General features: G+C 39.2%; 1 protein-coding gene across 1 annotated transcript; it reads left to right on the top strand.

Moving 5' to 3' along the window:
• The first annotated feature begins 7154 nt into the window (after positions 1 to 7154).
• Positions 7155 to 18777, top strand: Mmp8 (matrix metallopeptidase 8). The gene is made up of 10 exons (XM_005329120.3): positions 7155 to 7371; positions 8987 to 9228; positions 9913 to 10061; positions 10142 to 10267; positions 12792 to 12953; positions 14504 to 14621; positions 15349 to 15482; positions 16057 to 16210; positions 16876 to 16979; positions 17147 to 18777. Exons 1-10 carry the CDS (start codon positions 7261 to 7263, stop codon positions 17254 to 17256), a joined length of 1410 nt encoding a protein of 469 aa, XP_005329177.3. The 5' UTR covers positions 7155 to 7260; the 3' UTR covers positions 17257 to 18777.
• Positions 18778 to 19649: the final 872 nt, after the last annotated feature.

Raw genomic sequence — 19649 nt, 5'->3', positions numbered from 1 at the left:
CATCTATAAACTGAGACTTCTGAAACCATGAGCCCTAAAAAACTTTTCCTCCTCTAAAATTGTTCTTTTCAGGTCTTTTGGTCACAGAGGCAAAGAAGCTGAATAAAACAACACTATATTTCTATTAATGCCCATATTCTAAGAAACAAATTGTTATTTTTCTCCCATTACTAATGTCCTTTCAGTTTCTGGAAATTATATTTTTCACTGGGTCCTTATGATCAGATAAAAATGCACAACTCTATGATGAAAAATGAAAAACTCTATGTGATAACCCATGACCAAAATCAAAAATGTTTTTGTAAATGGTAGTTTCAGTGGTAGACAATGGCAGGATTCAACCTCCCCAAACCTTAACTGACTTTTCTTATAACACCTTGTACCAACGGTGCTTTACAAATTATGGAGAGCACATCAGGTTGGGTTGCAATGATAAAGTTGTCATTATGTTCATTACTAGTTAAGGAATTTACCATCATGAAAACACATATGTAAATACATTTAGATGTATAGATTATCACAAAGTAATATGCTGAAGTCATTGCCTTCTTATGAACAGTTAAGTATCATTTTTTAAAACTATTCAGCTATCCCAATAGAGTGTGAACAAGTTGGAAAATATAATTAAACAGCATGTCAGCAAACAGCAGAGTAGTGACTGAGTTAATATTTCTGCTTTCTTTCTCGGGGACTCTCAGATTACTATGTGAAAACAATCTGCATTAAGGATGCATAAAATGTCAATTCAAAGTTATCCAAGTTATTTTATAGGCATTAAAAACAACTTGCATCATAATTCTCAAATTTTATAAATAGACAAAGTCTATTTGCACAGATATACATTAAATTTTACTGTGGTTAAAATTTGAACGTATGCCAAGATAGGAGTTACAATGATTAGCTTATTTTGAAAATCTCTAATTTAATCTTTCCTATTACTGGCAGCATTTAATGAAGAAAGAGTCTTCATCAAGATTTCCCACTTGACATCCTGAATAAGATTGAAGGTCTGAGCTGGACTTTCAGACCTTCTACTGACCTAATGCAAATTAGTCTTCTCCGGGGTTTTACTTGAGGATACTGAGCCAATGCCTAGAAGAATGATCATAGTATTTACATCCTACAGCAGAAGACCGAAAACATGACTTAGGAAAGATTTTACTGAAGGGAAAGGAGCCATAAGAAGGTTAAAAGAAAAGGATCAAGAGAAGCGGAAGTAGGCATTAGGACTTATATGCTTAAGTATCTCCAAAGGGATCAGTACTGGAGCTCTTTTGAATTTCAAACAAGACCAGCTATGAGACAGTTAAAATCTCAGCTGAATCAAGAGAACACCTAACCAAAATAGAAACCTATGCCCACCTGAAATCTAAAGAAATGGCATCTTTAGTGTATGATTTGAATATGTCCCCCCAAAAAGCATGTGTTAGAAACTCAAAACCTAATGCAATAATAGTGTTGGTAGGTGAGGATGAATGGAAGGAGTTTAGGTCATGAGGACTCCACTTTCATGAATGAATTAATGTTGATTATATAAGGGCTTGAGACCGATTGATCTCTTGCTCTCAGTCACTTCTCTTTGCCCTTCCACCATGGGATAAACTGCTGTCACCAAAGGGCTTATTTGGTATCTTTAGGATATTTTTTGTTGTTGTTTAAAAACCAAAACTAAGTTGAGAACTTTCAATCAAGTCAAGAGAGAACAGTATCTAGCAGGGGCCTACAGGTGCAATGCTGGGCTTAGGTGAGTCCTCGCAGATGCCAACAGTTCCCTACAGAAGTGGCAGCTGGCCACAAGGGGATAAGGAAAAGGTGTGTGGTGTGAGGAAGTGGAGCCACCAGGTTGGACTTCCAAGAAGTGTGACCATGAGAGAAAGAGCAAGGACAATCATTCAAATGGTTAGCAGACTATAGAGAGACAGCTCTTGGTTTGTTTTGTTTCATTTTAATAGAAAAAGCCTATGGACAGAAGGGAGTGAGCCAGTGAGGGAAAAAAGAGAGTGGAGAGAATACACAAGGAAAATAGATTCTGGTGTCCAGATGTGGAGAGAGATTCTTGGATACCATATTTCACAGCATAATGGACACCACTGCATAAACATCACAGACTTTCAGTCCAAAAAAAATTGGTTTATAATCTTCCATCATGTAATCATCATGTGTGATAATTCTGTTCCTCAAACTGCCTGAAAGGTAAACCAAGCAGCAACGTGCTCACCAGTGGCACATGGATGTGCATTTGTCTCCTGTGCTGTGAGCTGAGCCTCGACTTCTCAGTGCATGTGCATTGTCTGTGTGTTTCTGAAAGCCCACTTGTGTGATTTTTTTTTTTTTTTTTTTAGAGTGCTGCAGAACTAAGATCGAACTCATATTCTATGAGCAGTGCCGAGGAGGGCAGGTCGGATCACGGAACCAGTGATAGCAACACAGAACCTTCCAATGATGAAGATTAAATTTTACTCCACAGCACAGTAGTAAATTTTCTAAAGTGAAATATTTTGACTACAATATGCAAATCAGCAACAGCTGTGTTAATTTTTTATCTTCCATACTAAAAAAAATGTTTGCCCAGCTGTCATGAAGAGAGGATGTGCTTCTATTTGAACCATTCAATTTTAAAGTATATTCTCAAGTATTCTGTTCATCCTACCTAATCTTACACCCAGGACAGTTTAGTAATAAATGATTTTTAAGTAATACCAGCACAATTTCTTTCAAAAAGCTTTATATATTAGTAAAACCCCCACTTTTTTGAAAAAAAGTCATAAAATCTGTGATTACTAGGCAGTGAAATACTGTACATTAAAGCACAGAATGCTTTTCAGGAGGGTGGGATAAGCAAAATTAAGGAAAACAAGTCAATTTATCTAAAGTGGAGGTGATATGCTGTTTTGGTATAGCGAGACATGAGATTAGACGAATGAAAGTGGAGGAGATTTTAAAAAGACCCTGACTCAAGAAAAATAAAAAATACAATATGCCACCACAGAAATGGCCTTATTGAGAAGAGAGTTTTGGCAAATCCAGTCAGCAATTTCCTATCCCAGAAACACAGAGCAGCCTAGAATGGAAACGCCTGTCGTTCCACGATCGGTTGTTATGGTCAGTGAACAGTTATTAACCATCAACGGGTGGCTTTGCTCCTTCTGTCTTATCCTCAACACCCTCCAGCTGGAAGGTGAGGAGAAGTGAGGGAAGAAACACAGAGGTTTGGGGCAGAATCTTCCCTGAATGGACTAGATCCTCAAAGCTCGCAGTACCTACCCTCCAATGCAGGATATCACAGGGGCCTCGAAGCTGCCCGGCCGGCCTGTCGTCAGCCTCATCTGCCTGTTGAGCTCACTGCTAGGGCTTCTGCAAATCTTCTCCACTTCCTTCAAAATCCACTTTGTCATCTCAAGAGAACTCCTCCCTGTTTTCCAGGGTAGATTCCCCGTGCACCTCTGGGATGATTGGCTGCCTCCTGGAGATGGGTGGAATGATGACCCAGATTTCTTCCTGTCCTCCTCAACCTCATTTCTTCACTGTCCATCTCACAGCTTGGGGCCAAGTCTTTATGACTTTTCACCTGGTCTCTTACCCTCTCACTGTTCACACTTACAGCCTTTCCTACCCCAGTAGACTCTGATACTATGGACAGGTTAGCTTTATCAACTCAGAGTGTGCCTTGGCCCAGAAACTAATGAAGATTGCTCATTGCTGACCTTTTGACCTTTAATTCCTGCCGCTCCACCCCCTGGCTGTAGCCTATCATTCCAACTCATTTCTCCTGATATATTCTACATGGATTCACCCAGAGTCTTATTATTCCCCACCTTTGACTCAAGGTTTCTTATCTCACTGCCTCTGCCATTTGTTTCTTCCAGTCTCACTACCATTCACCTAAATTTTGATAACAAAATTCAATCTGCCTTTCAAAGTTCACCTCAAGGACTCGTTCCTTCATGAAGGCTGTACTGATCTCTCCAATAGGAGATGAGTGTTCCTTCTTCTAAACCATCAAGGCTAGATTTTTTTTTTAAATTCTCTTTTCATTTACTATCTTCCCTTACAATTGAGGCTCTCAGTTCATTCTGAGTCAAGTAGGATTCTCTCTAAAACTAGCTATGCCAGGCCCCACTCAGAGACTCTGACTCAGTAGCTGGAGTAGAGTTGTTGTAGTGCTGGCTGCTCTAACCAAATACCAGAGACAGTGTGGCTTATACACCACAGGAATTTATTCTCCTCTCACAGTTCTGGAGGCTGGACGTCCTAGATCAGACTTCTCAACACATCCTCACATGATGGAAGGGGCAAGAGAGCTCTCTGGGGTCCCTTTTCCAAGAGCACTGATCCCACTCCTCAGGGTTCCACTCTTGTGACCTAATTAGCTCCCATAGCCCCACCTCCTAATCCATCACCTTAAGTGTTAAGACTCCAGTATATGAATTTTGGGTGGGTAGACTCAATATTTGGTCCCTAGAAGGAGACTACTTGTTTGTGAGGGGTTTTTTTTTAATTTTTTAAAGTTGTAGTCAGACAATACCTTTATTTTATTTATTTATTTTTATGTGGTGCTGTGGATCTAACCCAGCACTTCGAACATGCTAGATGAGCGCTCTACCTCTGAGCCATAACCCCAGCCCCTTGTTTGTGTTTTTAATACAGATTCTGATAGAGAGCCAAGGCTGAGAACCTTATTTTGAAATTTCCTTTGGGAGAATAAAGGGGATTACTAGGAATGGTAAATGGAAATGTAGGTTGGAACCATATCTCTGAAGTTCAGTTTTTCTTTCTTTCTTTCTTCCCTCCTTCCTTCCTTCCTTCCTTCCTTCCTTCCTTCCTTTCTTTCTTTCTTTCTTTCTTTCTTTCTTTCTTTCTTTCTCTTTCTCTCTTTCTTTCTTTTAATGGAGATAAGATTCCCTACTTCCCTGGGCAGTTATGAAGCTGAAGGGAGATAGTAAGATGTGATCATCTAAGACAGATTCCTATAGAGTGTAGACACTTAATACATGTTTCCCTCACTTGACAGGAGAGACTGCCAGCTTGGCAGGGTGTTCAATACATGATGGTTTGTGATATTTATACTCAGTGCAAAGAGAATAAGCCATATACTTAAGTTCCCTAGCTAAACTGAGTGCCAGGCAGTAAAGGAAACTCAAGGAAGTTACTTCACCACATGGTGGCTTAACTTTGAAATACTCTTCTTTTTAGAAAAGAGGAACTTTCAACATTGTAAACCCATTCACAGAATGGACACATGAACTAACACAGCTATAACTCAACCACATTCATAATACAAAGGGGACGCTGCACCGGAGAGCTCACATAGAGCTTTTCCAGAGATGATTGCCTCTAATTCTCTTGATGCCCTATGAGGGGGATGTTAATGTACCAGTTTTATAGATGTGGAAGATAAGTCTCAAAAGGATTTAGAAGATTTGCCAAATAGTTGCATAAGAAGTGGCAAGACTACAGTTAGAACCCTGTTACTTCAATTTAAACTCCAGTGCTCTTTATTCTTCATCACAAGTGGCCCCAACATTATCCTGTTAACTTGATCAGAGTGTCTATGCATCTATCCTGTTCACAGAGCTCAAAAAGGCATGAGACAGAAGATATTTTGCCTTGGTTTATGTGAAGCAAATCTGAGTCAAGTGAGCCTGAGCTTGGTACACATCTACACTCCCTCCTACTGGGCCATATAACCCACTGGCAAATTCTCACTCGCCCTTTGAGATTCAAGCACATGCCCACTCCAGCCAATTGAATCCATTCTTTATTTTATAACTAAAGAGAAAATAGACCATGATTATGCAAACGTTTCATCTTTTCAGGCCTAAGAAGCAAAACTGAGCTATAAAAATGCAGTTTGCTATTCTGCTGTGCAAGGGTACCTCAGATGATAAGAATAGTCTGCTGCCTTCAGGACGGGGGTGGGAGGGAGCTGTGTCAGTCAACTTTTGTTCACTGTGACTAAAATAACCTTACAAGAAAAACTTAGAGGAGGAGAAGCTTATTTTGGCTCACATTCAGTCCATGGTTAGCCTCCAGCTGGTTACTTCCTCCAGCTATGCCCCACCTCCTTTGATGGTCATCCGGTAGTTCACTCAAATTATTAAAACATCAAATGGATTAATTCACTGATGAGGTTACAGTTCTTATAATCATTATTTCACCTCTGAACATTGCTCGTTGCCTAACACTTAAGATTTTGGGGGGGATATTTTTAGATCCAAACCGTAACAGTGACCAAGTGCTAAAAGAGACAGAAATTTCCTCCGTGGCCTTGCATGTTTTCTATTTAAAACTAAACCTCCTCCATCTTATTAACAGACTCTGAAACTCATGTTATAGGAAACAGTCTTCCCTAAGTTCACATGGAAGTATAAATGACTGACAGTTCATCTTTGTGGGAGAGAGCCTAAGAGAACTCTGGGTCCCAGGCACAAGAAACAGTGAGTCATCTAAGACTCTCTGGACTTGATTTCATCTGTAGGATGGAGATAATAACAGTGTGTCTTTCCCCAGGCTGAGTGAGCATGGACTGAAGTAATGTGTATACAGTGTGTATGTCTGGGACGTTGTAAATATTTATCAAGTTTCATCATCATCATCATCATCATCATCATCATCATCATCAGTATTTTTCCCCTCTGTCATTTCTATGGGAAATCCAGCTCACAGTTTGGGTATTTTCTAATACATTGATGCCAAAGCCACATCCTCTAAATGCTGCTCTGGGACCTCTATAAAAAGCCTACTTTGTGACAATGCATTCAGGCACTCAGTCTCCCCACAGAGAGCTAGCGTGGATAAGAACAGAGATTGTGTTGTGCTTCTTGGTCCCAATGTGCCTACCACTAATCTAATAATATTCCCCTGCATGAACTAATGCAGCCCCAGCATCTTATATAGGCAAAAAATGTAAACCAATAACTTCAGAATTATTCCCTTGTTCCTTCTTCTTGACCGAACAATTTTGCAAGAGTAAATAAAACCCCCAAAGCAGAGCTGCAAATTATACTGTCTTTTTTCTATTGAAAGCTTCACCCATTTTGAGGTACCAAATCACATTTTGACATTGCAAAAATTGTCAGAGTGTAATGAACCTGTGTTGCTTCATATTCCTGATGCAGCAATTGTTAAAGACATGGCTTTATAAGGGACCAAAAGAGAGCCGGGAGTATCACAGGATGCTGAGAACTTCAGTGTACCCATTAGGCCCTACCCAGAGGAGCAGAAAGGAAGGCCAGGAGAGGTAGAATTGAAGAAAAGGCCATGCTCGGTCTGAAGACATTTCCATTTCTGTTCTTACTCCATTTGCAGCTCACCAAGGCTTTTCCTGTACCTTCTGAACACTCAGAAGAGAAAAATGCAAAAATTGTTCAGGTAAATTACTTATTAATTAAGTGGATGGTTGATTTACTAATTATTAGGAAATCGTGCAGGTTTTTTTCTCTCTCTCTTCAGTCTAAGCAGCCTGAAAGAAATGGTCTGAATGACTTGCTTGAGGTTCCATCTCTCTTCCTTCTAGTGATTTGAAGCGTTCCAAGCTGGCAAGGTCCAGCACTCTAAAATCTAGACATGAAAACAAACTGGGCTCTTCAAAACTTGAGAAAATACTGCAGTCTCCTCCAGCTGAAAATTCATTTAAAAGTAATGGTTTTCTTTCTTACCTAAGATTTTTCTCTTCCACTATATCTGTAATCCAGGTACTACACATCTGCTGCTTCTGATGTGGGCATTTTTTTTTTTTTACACCCAAAAGTGTCAGAAATAGAAGAAAACATGAGGATGGGGGTTATAATGGACTAGAAGTAGCACATAGTGCAAACAGATTTCCCAGCAACAACTGTGAAACACTTATAAACTCTTGGAAGTATTTTAAAAGCAAAAACCAATAGCTTTTCTACATTGCTTTGCAGTATAATAGGCCAAATGTTTAATAAATACAAGGGAATGTTGTGTATGTGTTTCTCACACACAATTTTCTTAGCACTTCAGTTATAGAATAGCATTGTTCTTATTGTCTTTGGAGGGTTGGGGTGTATTTCTTACAATGATAACTGTGACCCCAGAGTTAATATCTAAAATCCACTGAGTGCTTACTCTTTACAAGATACCTTCTGAGTTCATAATAGCCTTGTGGGAGGAAATTATCATTCTTATTTCAGAGACAAAAGTGAATCTTAAATCAGATAAGTAATGTGTCCAAGCCTCACAGTTAAGATTTGCCCAAACCTATTCAATCTCATAGTATGTGCTCTGTCCTGTGTCACCTTCAAAATGTCAGGTTCACAGATCACATGAAATGAGACAGAGACTCGGGACTGGCTTGTTAACACCCATCAGAAATTGTATTTTCAAGTGATTTTGGGGTGTATTAAGAATTGTAATGTAAAAATAAATAAATTTTTAAAAATGATTTGAGCCCCTTCAAAGGAAATAACTTGGTGAATAAAACGTTAATATCAATGATGCTCCCTTTACCCCCAAACATATTTGGACTTCTTTTGAAATGATCAGTTCTCATTAGAGAGGCAACATGGTGAGTTGGGACCTACATTGTGCCTCACTTCTCTATGCCTCCGCTTCTTCATTAAACCTCTCCAGTAGTTAAAAATAAAAGGATTAAAATTAAAAATCTGCACTGATGCAACTAATGACTCAACAGAAGCCAAAAAATTCTAGTCCTGATTTTTTTTAAATAGAGGTAAGAAGGCAGTTTCCTGACTATAGTAGCTTTTTGCATGTGTGTGACTTGGTCCTGGTCCCCTGTGAACACTCATTTTTGTGCATGGCCATTAACTTGTACACTAAACAGAGGGAGCATTCTTTCTAATAAGCATTGTCCCCTCAAAGTCAACTCATGAATATAAGTTAACCATTCCTGTGGCTGTCAGAATCTGAGTTTGAGCTCTGTATTAATTTAGAAAAGGTTGCAAAATGCCCAGAGAACTGATGGTAATTTCACAGCAAAGACCCTTATGCTTACTTTGTCCAGAATTACCTAGAAAAGTTCTACCAGCTACCAAGCATCCAATATCGGTCTGCAAGGAAGAACAGCCCTAGCATGATTGCTGAAAAGCTCAAGGAAATGCAGCGATTTTTTGGGTTGAATGTGACGGGGAAGCCAAATGCAGAAACTCTGGAGATGATGGAAAAGCCTCGCTGTGGAGTGCCCGATAGTGGTGACTATATGTTGACCCCTGGAAGGCCCTGGAAACACACTGACCTGACTTACAGGTGATACTTCTAGAGCTTCAGAATTTACTCACCCAGCTCCTATGATATGCCAGGCACAAATGGGTAAATAGCCCTGCCTCTGCAGAGAACGAACCGTGAATGAGACAAGCATGAACTGGGAAAAAGTATGAGAAGGAAAGGGTAGTGATCCTGTGGTTGTTTTTTTTGTTTTTGTTTTTGTTTCAATCCAAAGTCTGCCATTTTTTTTGTCTTCCTTCTCCACCAATCTAAAGAAGGCTATGGCAATGGGAGGCTGTCTCTCTAGGTACTGACTTTACGACCAAAAAAAAAAAAAAAAAAAGTCTTAATCATTGCTGGAGAGAATCTGGCCTGACCTTTCATACATCTCAATAGAAATAACAAGAATACTTAGTATTTGTGAAACACTATTGGTCAAGTAGAAAATTAAATGCTTTATGTGTATTTAATCCCTGCAACAAACCTATGGGAGGAAGATGATGTTATCATCCTCATTTTGCAGGTGAGGACACGGAGACGTAAGGATATGGCATACTCTGTCCATACCTGTGTCTGCTTTTAACCCAGAGGCTCGCACTCCCTCCTCATCCCCTTTCCAGTGGTGGCACCTTACATATTCAAGTCTCACATAAAGAGTGACTTGCCTGCTAATGGAAGGCTGTTCCCAGCAGTAACTGACCCTTTTTGCTCCTTCTCATTTTGAAGGATTATAAACTACACCCCACAGTTGTCAGAGGCTGAAGTGGAAACCGCGTTTGAGAAAGCCTTTAAAGTCTGGAGCGCTGCATCACCTCTGACCTTCACCAGGGTATCCCAGGGAGAAGCAGACATCAATATTGCTTTTGCCCAGAGAGGTAGGCTCAAAGAACTCATGCTCAGTTTTGCATCCCTGGCTAACCTGAGATGTGAAAAGGACTTAATTGTTTTATTTCAGATCATGGTGACAACTCTCCATTTGATGGACCCAATGGAATCCTTGCTCATGCCTTTCAGCCAGGCCAAGGTATTGGAGGAGATGCTCATTTTGATGCAGAAGAAACATGGACACAAACTTCTAGAAGTGAGTTAACCAAGATTATGTCTACTTGCAGCTTCTGAATTAACTTTGCATATTAGAATCTACATACATATATGTGTGCACACTCCCAACTTATTGTAATATTTCAAACTCTCGCAAATGATCATTTAAAAATTTTGCTACCTTAAAAAACTAAGTCAATTTGAGTTTAAAAGAATTCCAAAACTAAGTATTGACCTTATTTCCTAGGGTATTATCTGAGTCTGTTGATCTACTATAACAGAATATCTAAGATTTGGTAATTGATAAAGAAGAAAAATTATTTCCTCATGATTTTAAAGGGTAGGAAATCCAAGATCAAGGTGCTGGCCTGTTGAGGTCTTTCTTGCTGCATCCTCACATGGTGGAAGGCAGAAGGGCAAGAGAGGAAAGAATGAACAGACTTATTAACAGTATTAATCTAAACTTTCCATTAGGCCCCATCTCTCAACATTGCTGTATTGGGGGTTAAGTTTGTATCACATGAATTTCTGAGTAACACATGCAAACCATAGCAGGCAGGGATCAGAAAACTACAAACCATGGCCAAATCCTGCCTGGCCCCTGTTTGTGTAAATAAAGTTTTATTAGAGGCAGGACAGGCTCATTTGGCTATGTATTGGCTAAGGCTGCTTTCATTCTGCAACAGCAGAGCTAAGTAGCTGTGACAGAGACTATATGGCTTACAAAGCCTAAAAGCTTACTGACCAATGTTTTAGGTCATATTTTTTTAATATTATGAAATATAATGGTATTTGAAAAGACCTATTTTCCAATTTTTTGGAAATTCAGAAATAATTTGGTTCACTTGGGAAGTTATCCGATTTAGAAAAAAGTAGCCACATTTTCTCACTTAGTTTCATTTTCAGGAAGCTTTTTTTCAATGGTATGTTCCTATGCAGCAAACCACTCCTTCCAGGAGACTCCTCATAACTAGAAGAGCAAGGCCACCTAATGGGAAGAAAAGAGCTGAGGACAGGTGTATGCAGACAATGTGGGATTTAACAAAGCCATCAGGTCACAATGTGCCAAAGAGCACATTTCAGAAAATGACAGGAAAGGCTCCTTCTACTTTATTTGGGACTTGTTCCTCCCTCCATTTTCTCCACATAATGTTGTGAGTGTCTACTCAAGTCCCTGTGCTAGGAGATGTGTATACCCAAAGATAAATAATAACTCTCCATGACACTATTCCTCCCCACTAGTAGTTGTCCCCACTAGTTCGGGCAATCATCATTTCTTACCTCCACTTAATGATTCAGATTCCTAACTGGACTCGCCCCCTTCAGACTCTGCTCCCTCCAATTTTTCCCTGCAGCATGGTCTGTCTTTGGAAAGCCCATCTTAGATCACATGACTCTCCTGCTTAAAAGTTTCAGTGTTTAGAGAGTCTGCACCAAATCAGGTCTAAATACCTTCACTTGGCATGGAAGCCTTTTCATGATTGTCCACCCTCATCTGTGACTTGTCTTCACATTTCAAATACTCCAGCCACATTGTGCATGGACCATTTCTAGAACACATTTCATGCTTCCCATCTTCCTACACTTGTTCACATTGCTTTCTCTCTTTGAAATGTCCATTTTCTTGCCCCAAACCCTATCTTTTAGAATCTCCCTCATCTAGCCATGCTGTGACAAAAGCCACCGTCTAGCTTGTCTTCAGCGGGAGATGAGGCCTTCCCCCTGAGAGCCTTTGTTTCTCCTATCTGTTCTCACTCATTTTTCTGTGCCTTCAAGTTGTTTGCGCACATATCTCCTCTTCTAGATGATGCACTCCTAGAGAACAAAGAACCCCTGAAAATCTCACACAGCTCCTCACTCGGTACCCAGGCACTCAAAGATGTTTTCTGAAAGGTCTTGAAGGCCAGGGAAAGGTGCTTGGGCTTTGTTTGATGGGGAACTTTAAAGTTCTTTGGTACGAAAGGCACTATGTTCGTGGAAGTTAGAAGATGGGGAAAGGGAACAAGAGAGGGTGGCTTTGCCTCTCTCTGGTGAAAATTAATTCCTAGAGCTGCTTGGAGAGCATGGACACAGGGAGAAGCCATCCTAGGCTTTGGCTGACCAGGGAGTGAATGAGAGACATCCTTGCATCTCAGTCTCCCCTACTGCCTGAAGGCTTCCTTCCTAACTGCCCATTTACTAAGACCCTACTAATGAGCCGGAGGGTCTAGGCACTGGATAGGGGGTGTGGGAGCACAGGAGGACAAATCTTCTCAGGGGAATGAGATACCAGCCCGGCAGTCCTTTCTCCAAGCCTCAGTCCCAAGTCCACAAAGTGTGGGGACTAGAATAAAAGCAGCTTTTTCTTAGTTCTAAGACTTGATAAGAAGCTCAGATTCACCTCCTCCACACCTTTGGCTCTTCCCTAGATTTCTCCCACTCCCCATTTCTTCAGATACCTAAGAGAAGATGTAAAAGGTGATCACGGGAAATGTCGCTTGGCTTGGAAACTGAATTTCTAGAGATCATGCTTCTTCCATGTGGAATCCTCCTGAAGTTATTCATCACTCCTGCTTGTATTTCAGATTACAACTTGTTTCTGGTTGCTGCACATGAGTTCGGCCATTCCTTGGGGCTCTCTCATTCCTCTGACCCTGGTGCCTTGATGTACCCCAACTATGCTTTCAGAGAGCCCAGCACCTACTCACTCCCTCAAGATGACATCAATGGCATTCAGGCCATCTACGGTAAGGCCACCATAAGGAACCATGCAGCACATGGTGGTACCTGGAAATAGGCCCCCATCAGGCCCAATGAGCATCTCTCTTTGGACTTCTAGCATGTTCTGTCCTCGAGGCAAGCTCAAACTGAACTCTGAAAGTTTCCAGCAATAAATGTGGTATAAGCAAAGGAGGCCTTGGGGGTGGAGCCTCTATCACTGCTTAAAAAAAAAAAAATGTTGGGAAGAAATGTACACGTCAATCCCCAGTCATTGTCTCTGGATGATGGGGAGTTTTTCCCCCTCATTTTTTATGTTTCCCAATTTGTGTAGTCTAAAAAAGCAGGACTGTACCTTTTCAATACTGCAAACCTACTCCTAGATATACTTAAAACAAACCTCACCTAGGTCCTAAGGGGACAGATACAGAGCACGCTGAAGATGTTCACTCAAATCTTACATATGGTGGTGGGAGTTGGAGGGCACCTAGTGCTATAGGTGGAAACAGCATTAGGAGTGTATATGGCAATAAAGTAAAAGGGTCTTCAAATCTTTGAGCTTTGTGAAGAAGAAACAGAATGACACTACTCTATAAGGTATTAATTAAATGACACAATCTATGACTTTACATAGACCTAAAATGTATAATAGATGAAGCAAGGCATTTTAAAGAACATGCAAACAAAAATGTATACAGTGAACATATTAGAATAGTTGTCTGAAGGAGAAGGGGGGACAGAAGTGGGGTGTGGTTAAAACAATACTTATTTTTCAGGGAGGCGAGCAGGGAACTTTTGCCTGGTTCTAAGAAGTTCTCTCTCGGTAAAACCACAGTATCTCTCATTCCTCTTGCCCTCCTGTTCCTAGAAATGTGCAATGGAATGGAGTGAAATGGAAGGGAATTGAGAGGAGAGGAAGGGAATTAGGTGAAGCACTCTCCCCTCTCTGGCAGAAGAGTAACATAAAATTAAGAATGACAACCAGGGGATTTTTTGGTGATGGTTGAATTTCCACGATCGCTGAACACTAATCCAACTCCCTCTGTACCCTCAACTCTCCCCCTCACCCCAAACACCTCCTTTGTTTGCTCATTGGTGTTTTAAATTCCCTTAACTATCAGTTTAGCCCTTCATCTTACAATAACAAAATACATTATAATGTAAATTCTTATATAAAAGATACGGATAAAATTTGATCTATATTTGCAATGTAAGATAAAAGACGAGTATCAGCTATTTCCCTGGATGTGAATTTTGGTGGGAAGGAAGTTGACCCTGAATGACCAGAAGTATCAGAAGGAGTAACCAAGAAGGGGGAGAGAATATTAGAAATTAAAGGGAGGAGGGCAAAGAGTTACATTCTTTACTTCCCAACTTAACCTGAAACTAATCCTGAAAATCATCATTACTCTTGTTAAGCAAACAAAAACTTCAGGAGGGCCAATGTACGGCAACTTCAGTGCCTTGAGGCTGGCAGCATTTCTCTTCTGTGAAGACCCTTCACCTTCCTGAGAAATAGCTCAAGTAAAAGCTAAGAGTGACGCTGGACACATGCTTATAAAAACCCTTTTACCTGCAGGACCTTCAAATAACCCTATCCAACCTACCGGGGAAACCACACCCACAGCCTGTGATCCCCGATTGACATTTGACGCTGCCACCACGCTCCGTGGAGAAATACTCTTCTTTAAAGACAAGTATAAAGTGGAACTGTTCCTTCCTTGTCTTACTACCAGATCTTAAAACAGGACTCTATCTAAGTCTAATTATTCAGTTTTTCTTTTGAATTCTACACATACACACCTCATTGGAAGTTTTAGTGTTTTCTGGGTAACTCAGAACATACAAGGAAAATAAAACAACACTAAAGCATTCAGATATTTGGTGGTATAAATAGACATGGGCTATATTTGCTTGGGAACTTGATGTGTTTAATCAACACCAAAACATAATTGAATTCATTCAAAATCAGCCAAGTAAATAGAAGCTATCACTTAGTTTAGCTGTGAGGCAAATCATCTGACATTAAAATCTTCTCTCTTTTTTTTCTTTTTTTTTTTTTTTTGCTATTTGTGAGTGGAATCACAAATTTTAAAATGTGTTTTTGCTTTTGTCAATGGCTACCTATATTTAATGACTATTGTAATGAAAGTATTAATGAAGTAAGATCTGTTAATGTGGGAGGACATTTAATTGCATTTGGGGCAATGCCAAATCAAATAATATCACTCCCATGAGGAAGAGACAGTATCACCACAGAGCCTAGCCATGTGCTGGTCACGGTAGTAAAAACTGCTTACATGATAAAATTATATCCTCCCAGCAATGTCATAATGGCCATTACTACCTGAGAATCACAGAAACTGACAACCTAGACTACTGTGTATGTTTGCGTGTGGTACACTTTTCCTTGTGTCCTATTAGGTACTTCTGGAGACGGCATCCTCAGCTCCGACTAGTTGAACTCAATTTTATTTCTCTATTCTGGCCATCCCTGCCAAATGGTATTCAGGCTGCTTATGAGGATTTTGATAGAGACCTGGTTTTCCTATTCAAAGGTAACTCCTTAAAGTTTTCTTATTTTAGTTCTTCCTGACAGGAAGGAGCAAGGTTCTTTGTGGGTCAGGTTCTGAAGGTTAAGCCACAGAGAGCTTGTGTGGGCCAGGCCTTTGCCCAGACACACCAGGGTGGGCCCCATCTTGGTCACTCTCCACTGCGTGAATTTGAGCAGGTCACGCTGTCTTCAGGCTTCCGTATTGTCATCCACAAACTGAGAAAACCACAGTAGACCCTGTTTAGTATTTTCCATCCTCATCCTAAAAATAATTTTCTAACATTTCTCAAGTTTATAATTTAGACACTGTATAGAAGTCGCATGAGATAGAACATTCAATTGTGGGGCCCCGAATGTCAGGCTAAGAAGTCGGAATGTTTTATGGGTTCAGGGAGGAACCACTAGGGCTCTCACAGTCCCATGAAATTAACTTTTCTACCCTCATCTTTCAAAGACTGTTTTTTCCCTCCATTTTTATTTCTTTATGGATAATTATTCAAAGACCAGGAAGGAGTATATATTAATTATCTCGTAGAAACTGAAGAACTTTATTTAATGTGTAACCTGAATCATGACAGGCAACCAGTACTGGGCTCTGAGTGGCTATGACATTCTGCGAGGTTATCCCAGGAGCATGACCAACTACGGCTTCCCAAGCACTGTGCAAGCAATAGACGCAGCTGTTTCTTATAGAAGGAAGACATACTTCTTTGTAAACGACCAATTCTGGAGGTAGGATAAACATTTTTCGATTATAAGTAGAAATCCTTGTTTCTCCACCCTGTCTACAAACCAATAATATCTAGGTAAGATTTGAGAGGTTTTCATGAGACTAGATTCATTTTCACAAGATGACTGGTGTTACCATGACTTTTGAAGTTTTTATTTTTATAAAATTAAAATGCCTGCACAATAGTATTGAGAATTTTGTGAAACAAAATACATTCTCATGAAACACTAGTTTGAGATGCAAAGAAAGACATAGACTAATTCTTATTAATAATTAAATTCAGACACAAACAAGCAAATAATCTGGAGCCCAAGATGAACATATAATTTTCATTTATGTATTCACACATACACATACATACACACATATACTATGTAACAATTAATTAAAAATCCTTAGAAAATATGAACTCTTGTTTTGGGGAATGACCTTGTATCAACAATAAGAACCTTGTTTTAGAATTAACAATACCCATAAGTTTAATAAATAAGTGTGTACCCTTAGATGAAATTAACCATTCCTAATTTCAATAAATAAAACACTGTGAAATATGAAAGACAAAGTATGTGAAAAGGTCCTTTGTAAAGTTTTGATTGTATAATTAAAATAAAACTGTTATCCCTATAGTCTACATTGATATTAAATCATGTGACTTTTTTTTTACCAGATATGATAATGAAAGACAATCCATGGAACCAGGTTATCCCAAAAGCATATCAAGTACTTTTCCAGGAATAGAAAGTAGAATTGATGCAGTTTTCCAGCAGGATCGTAAGTAAGGGGGGAGAGAAAGCTACTAATAAATTTATTTATAATTTTTAAATGACACTTTTGCATTTGAATACTATATTAGGATGGGAAGGGGCAGGTGTCTTCTTTAACTGAAAACATCTGATCTCTTTTGCAAGCTAATTCAATAAATTATCTCTTTTTTGTAGGCTTCTTCCTTTTCTTCAGTGGACCAAGATATTATGCATTTGATCTTATTGCTCACAGAGTTACTAGAGTTGCAAGAAGCAATTTGTGGCTTAACTGTAGATACAGTTGAAGCAAAATCAAATGTGTTCTCATCCAATTTCACTATGAAAGGAAATCCGACCTGCATATCCATCATATTGTGTCCTGTTTATATTTTCCTCAATTCTAAGTAGTGTTTCACATGACTGTTTCCATTTGTCCTAGTCTCAGGGAGAATATGTTTGGAATATTACACAGCAGACCCTGATTCAGTCATCCACATTCCATCTAGTGAATCTATCACAAAGAGAAGGAAAGTAAACCCTTTGTCTCCTCAATATTCTGTTCACCTCACGTGCTGTTTGTTTACTTGATTATCTGAGTTTTAAAATTCACTGTTTCATTACTTGCTTATCTGACTTCAAATATCCCCGTTTCTTTAAACACATCTTACATATACCTACTACATGAAATTTAGCCCTCAATTTTGATGAGAAATAACAATAATCAGCAAGACAGACAATAACTTTTATCTTTACAAAAAATGTGGTGCTATTTTTCACTCTTGGAATGAAATAAGGATATAATATATTATAGGTTGATTGTCTCTTTCAAAAGAAAATATGTTGAAGTCTTAACATAAATATGAGTTTACTAGGCTCTTTGCAGATGTTATTAAGTAAAGAGGATGTCATACTGGATTAGGGTGAGTCCTAAAATCATATTACTTTTATCCTTATAAAAAGAAAAGATGTTTTGGGATATAGTTCAGTGGTAGAGCACTTGCCCAGCATGCACAAAGGCCCTGGGTTCAATCCCCAACACTGCTAAAAAGAAAAGGAGAGAGAGAGAGAGAGAGAGAGAGAGAGAAGAGACATGACCACATAGGGGACAATACCATAAAAGAGCTAGAGATTAGAGGGATGCATCTACAAGCCAAGGTATGCCAAAGATTACCAGCAGCCACCAGCAGTTGGGAAGAGACAAGGAAGGAACCTCCCAATAAGCTGCAGAAAGGGGACTCTGGCCCAGAGCTACCTGCTGGTTTGAGACATCTAGTCTTCAGATTGTGAGAGAATAAATTTCTGTTGTTTCAAACCACAAGTTCATTGCACTTTGTTATAGCAGCCCTAGAAAGCTAACGGAGTTCATCTGAACATAACAAAAGGAATCAATAAGGAATGTGGAAGTGGAGACCCCACTGAGGATTACTAGGCATCTCCCAGGAAGGCAACCAAAAGGAGAGCTCCACTCCCTCTCCTGCCTCCTTCCTGCACTCTCCTTCTAGAATTCTAACAGATGGGCCAGTGGGTGTGTTGTTTCCTAATTCTTTACTCCTGGATACTCAGGAGGGCACACTCTACAGCTGACTGCACCAACCGAACAGTGTTGGGTGCAACATTTAATAAATCTTATTAAATTGAACTGAACTGAACATCAATACATCAATTTGCTAAGGATTTTTTTTTCTGTTAAGAACTTTAGGACTTGTGGGGCCTCAATGTGTAGCATAGACACCAAAATCATTATAATAACAAATTTGCAGATATTAGAATGCAAAGTGGCTTATTAAATACTAAATACATGAAGTGTAAAATATATTTTCACTAGAACATCCTCTTTTTTTCTCTCTTGAAGTTTTTAAATTAACATGGCATCTTATTCTGATTCAAAATATCTATGAAATCAATTCAAAATAAAGATTCTTATGTTAAATGACTGGTGATCTACTTTTAATTTCTTAAAATGCCACCACAGAGTTGATGTGAAGCATAAAGAAGAATAGAAAATTTTAGATACGTTTATTATTACTATATGTGTGTGTGTATGATGTCCTCAAAAAACCTCCTCAAATATGTCAGCACATTATTTTCAACTTATTTTACAAGATGTAAAAAGAAAACAGAGACTAGTAGACACCAACATTCTATTCATTCATTTATTCAGCAGGAATGAATCACCTACAAGTTCCTGGTGCCGTGCTGGGGAAAGTAAGAGAGATCTATAACTAATTCATTGCATTCATGGAACAAGTACAAAAGGACCTATAGGAACTGTACACCCTATTTTTAGCTATAGAGTCAATTTCAGATATGCTTTCTAAAATTTCCTATGATGTTTTTATGTGCATATAAATGAGGCTCATTTCCTCAGAACACCTAACTGTGTAAGCCAATCATGACAGATTCTTCACCCAACTTCACATATACATTTTTGACATGAGAATTGAGTTAATAATTTATTTAACCGTGCTTCACAGATTCACAGGAAGTGAACAGCAATATGAAATGTAATAAAGAATTCAAAAAGTATTCATTTTCCCCCTTTTAATTCTTTTCTTGCCAATGTGTGGTATCTCCTGGCTGCCCCATTGATGTTTTATGTGAGTATATAAGATATAAGGATCTAAGCTTAGAATTAAAATAATGAGATTCCTTTTTAGTTAGGTTGAGTTTATTCAAAAGCAAAGCCTAAGTCAAGACC

This window comes from Ictidomys tridecemlineatus, chromosome 4 (genome assembly GCF_052094955.1).
Source record: "Ictidomys tridecemlineatus isolate mIctTri1 chromosome 4, mIctTri1.hap1, whole genome shotgun sequence".
Taxonomy (NCBI): domain Eukaryota; kingdom Metazoa; phylum Chordata; class Mammalia; order Rodentia; family Sciuridae; genus Ictidomys; species Ictidomys tridecemlineatus.
Note: the sequence above shows the minus strand (reverse complement) of the source record. Positions and strands in the feature narration are given on the sequence as shown.

Excerpts from the sequence above, each read along its gene's own strand:
- Mmp8 (XM_005329120.3), top strand. The coding sequence starts at position 7,261 with ATGCTCGGTCTGAAGACATTTCCATTTCTGTTCTTACTCCATTTGCAG. Across the intron at positions 7,372-8,986 it reads AAAATGCAAAAATTGTTCAG|AATTACCTAGAAAAGTTCTA; the intron begins GTAAATTACTTA and ends TACTTTGTCCAG. Across the intron at positions 10,268-12,791 it reads ATGGACACAAACTTCTAGAA|ATTACAACTTGTTTCTGGTT; the intron begins GTGAGTTAACCA and ends CTTGTATTTCAG.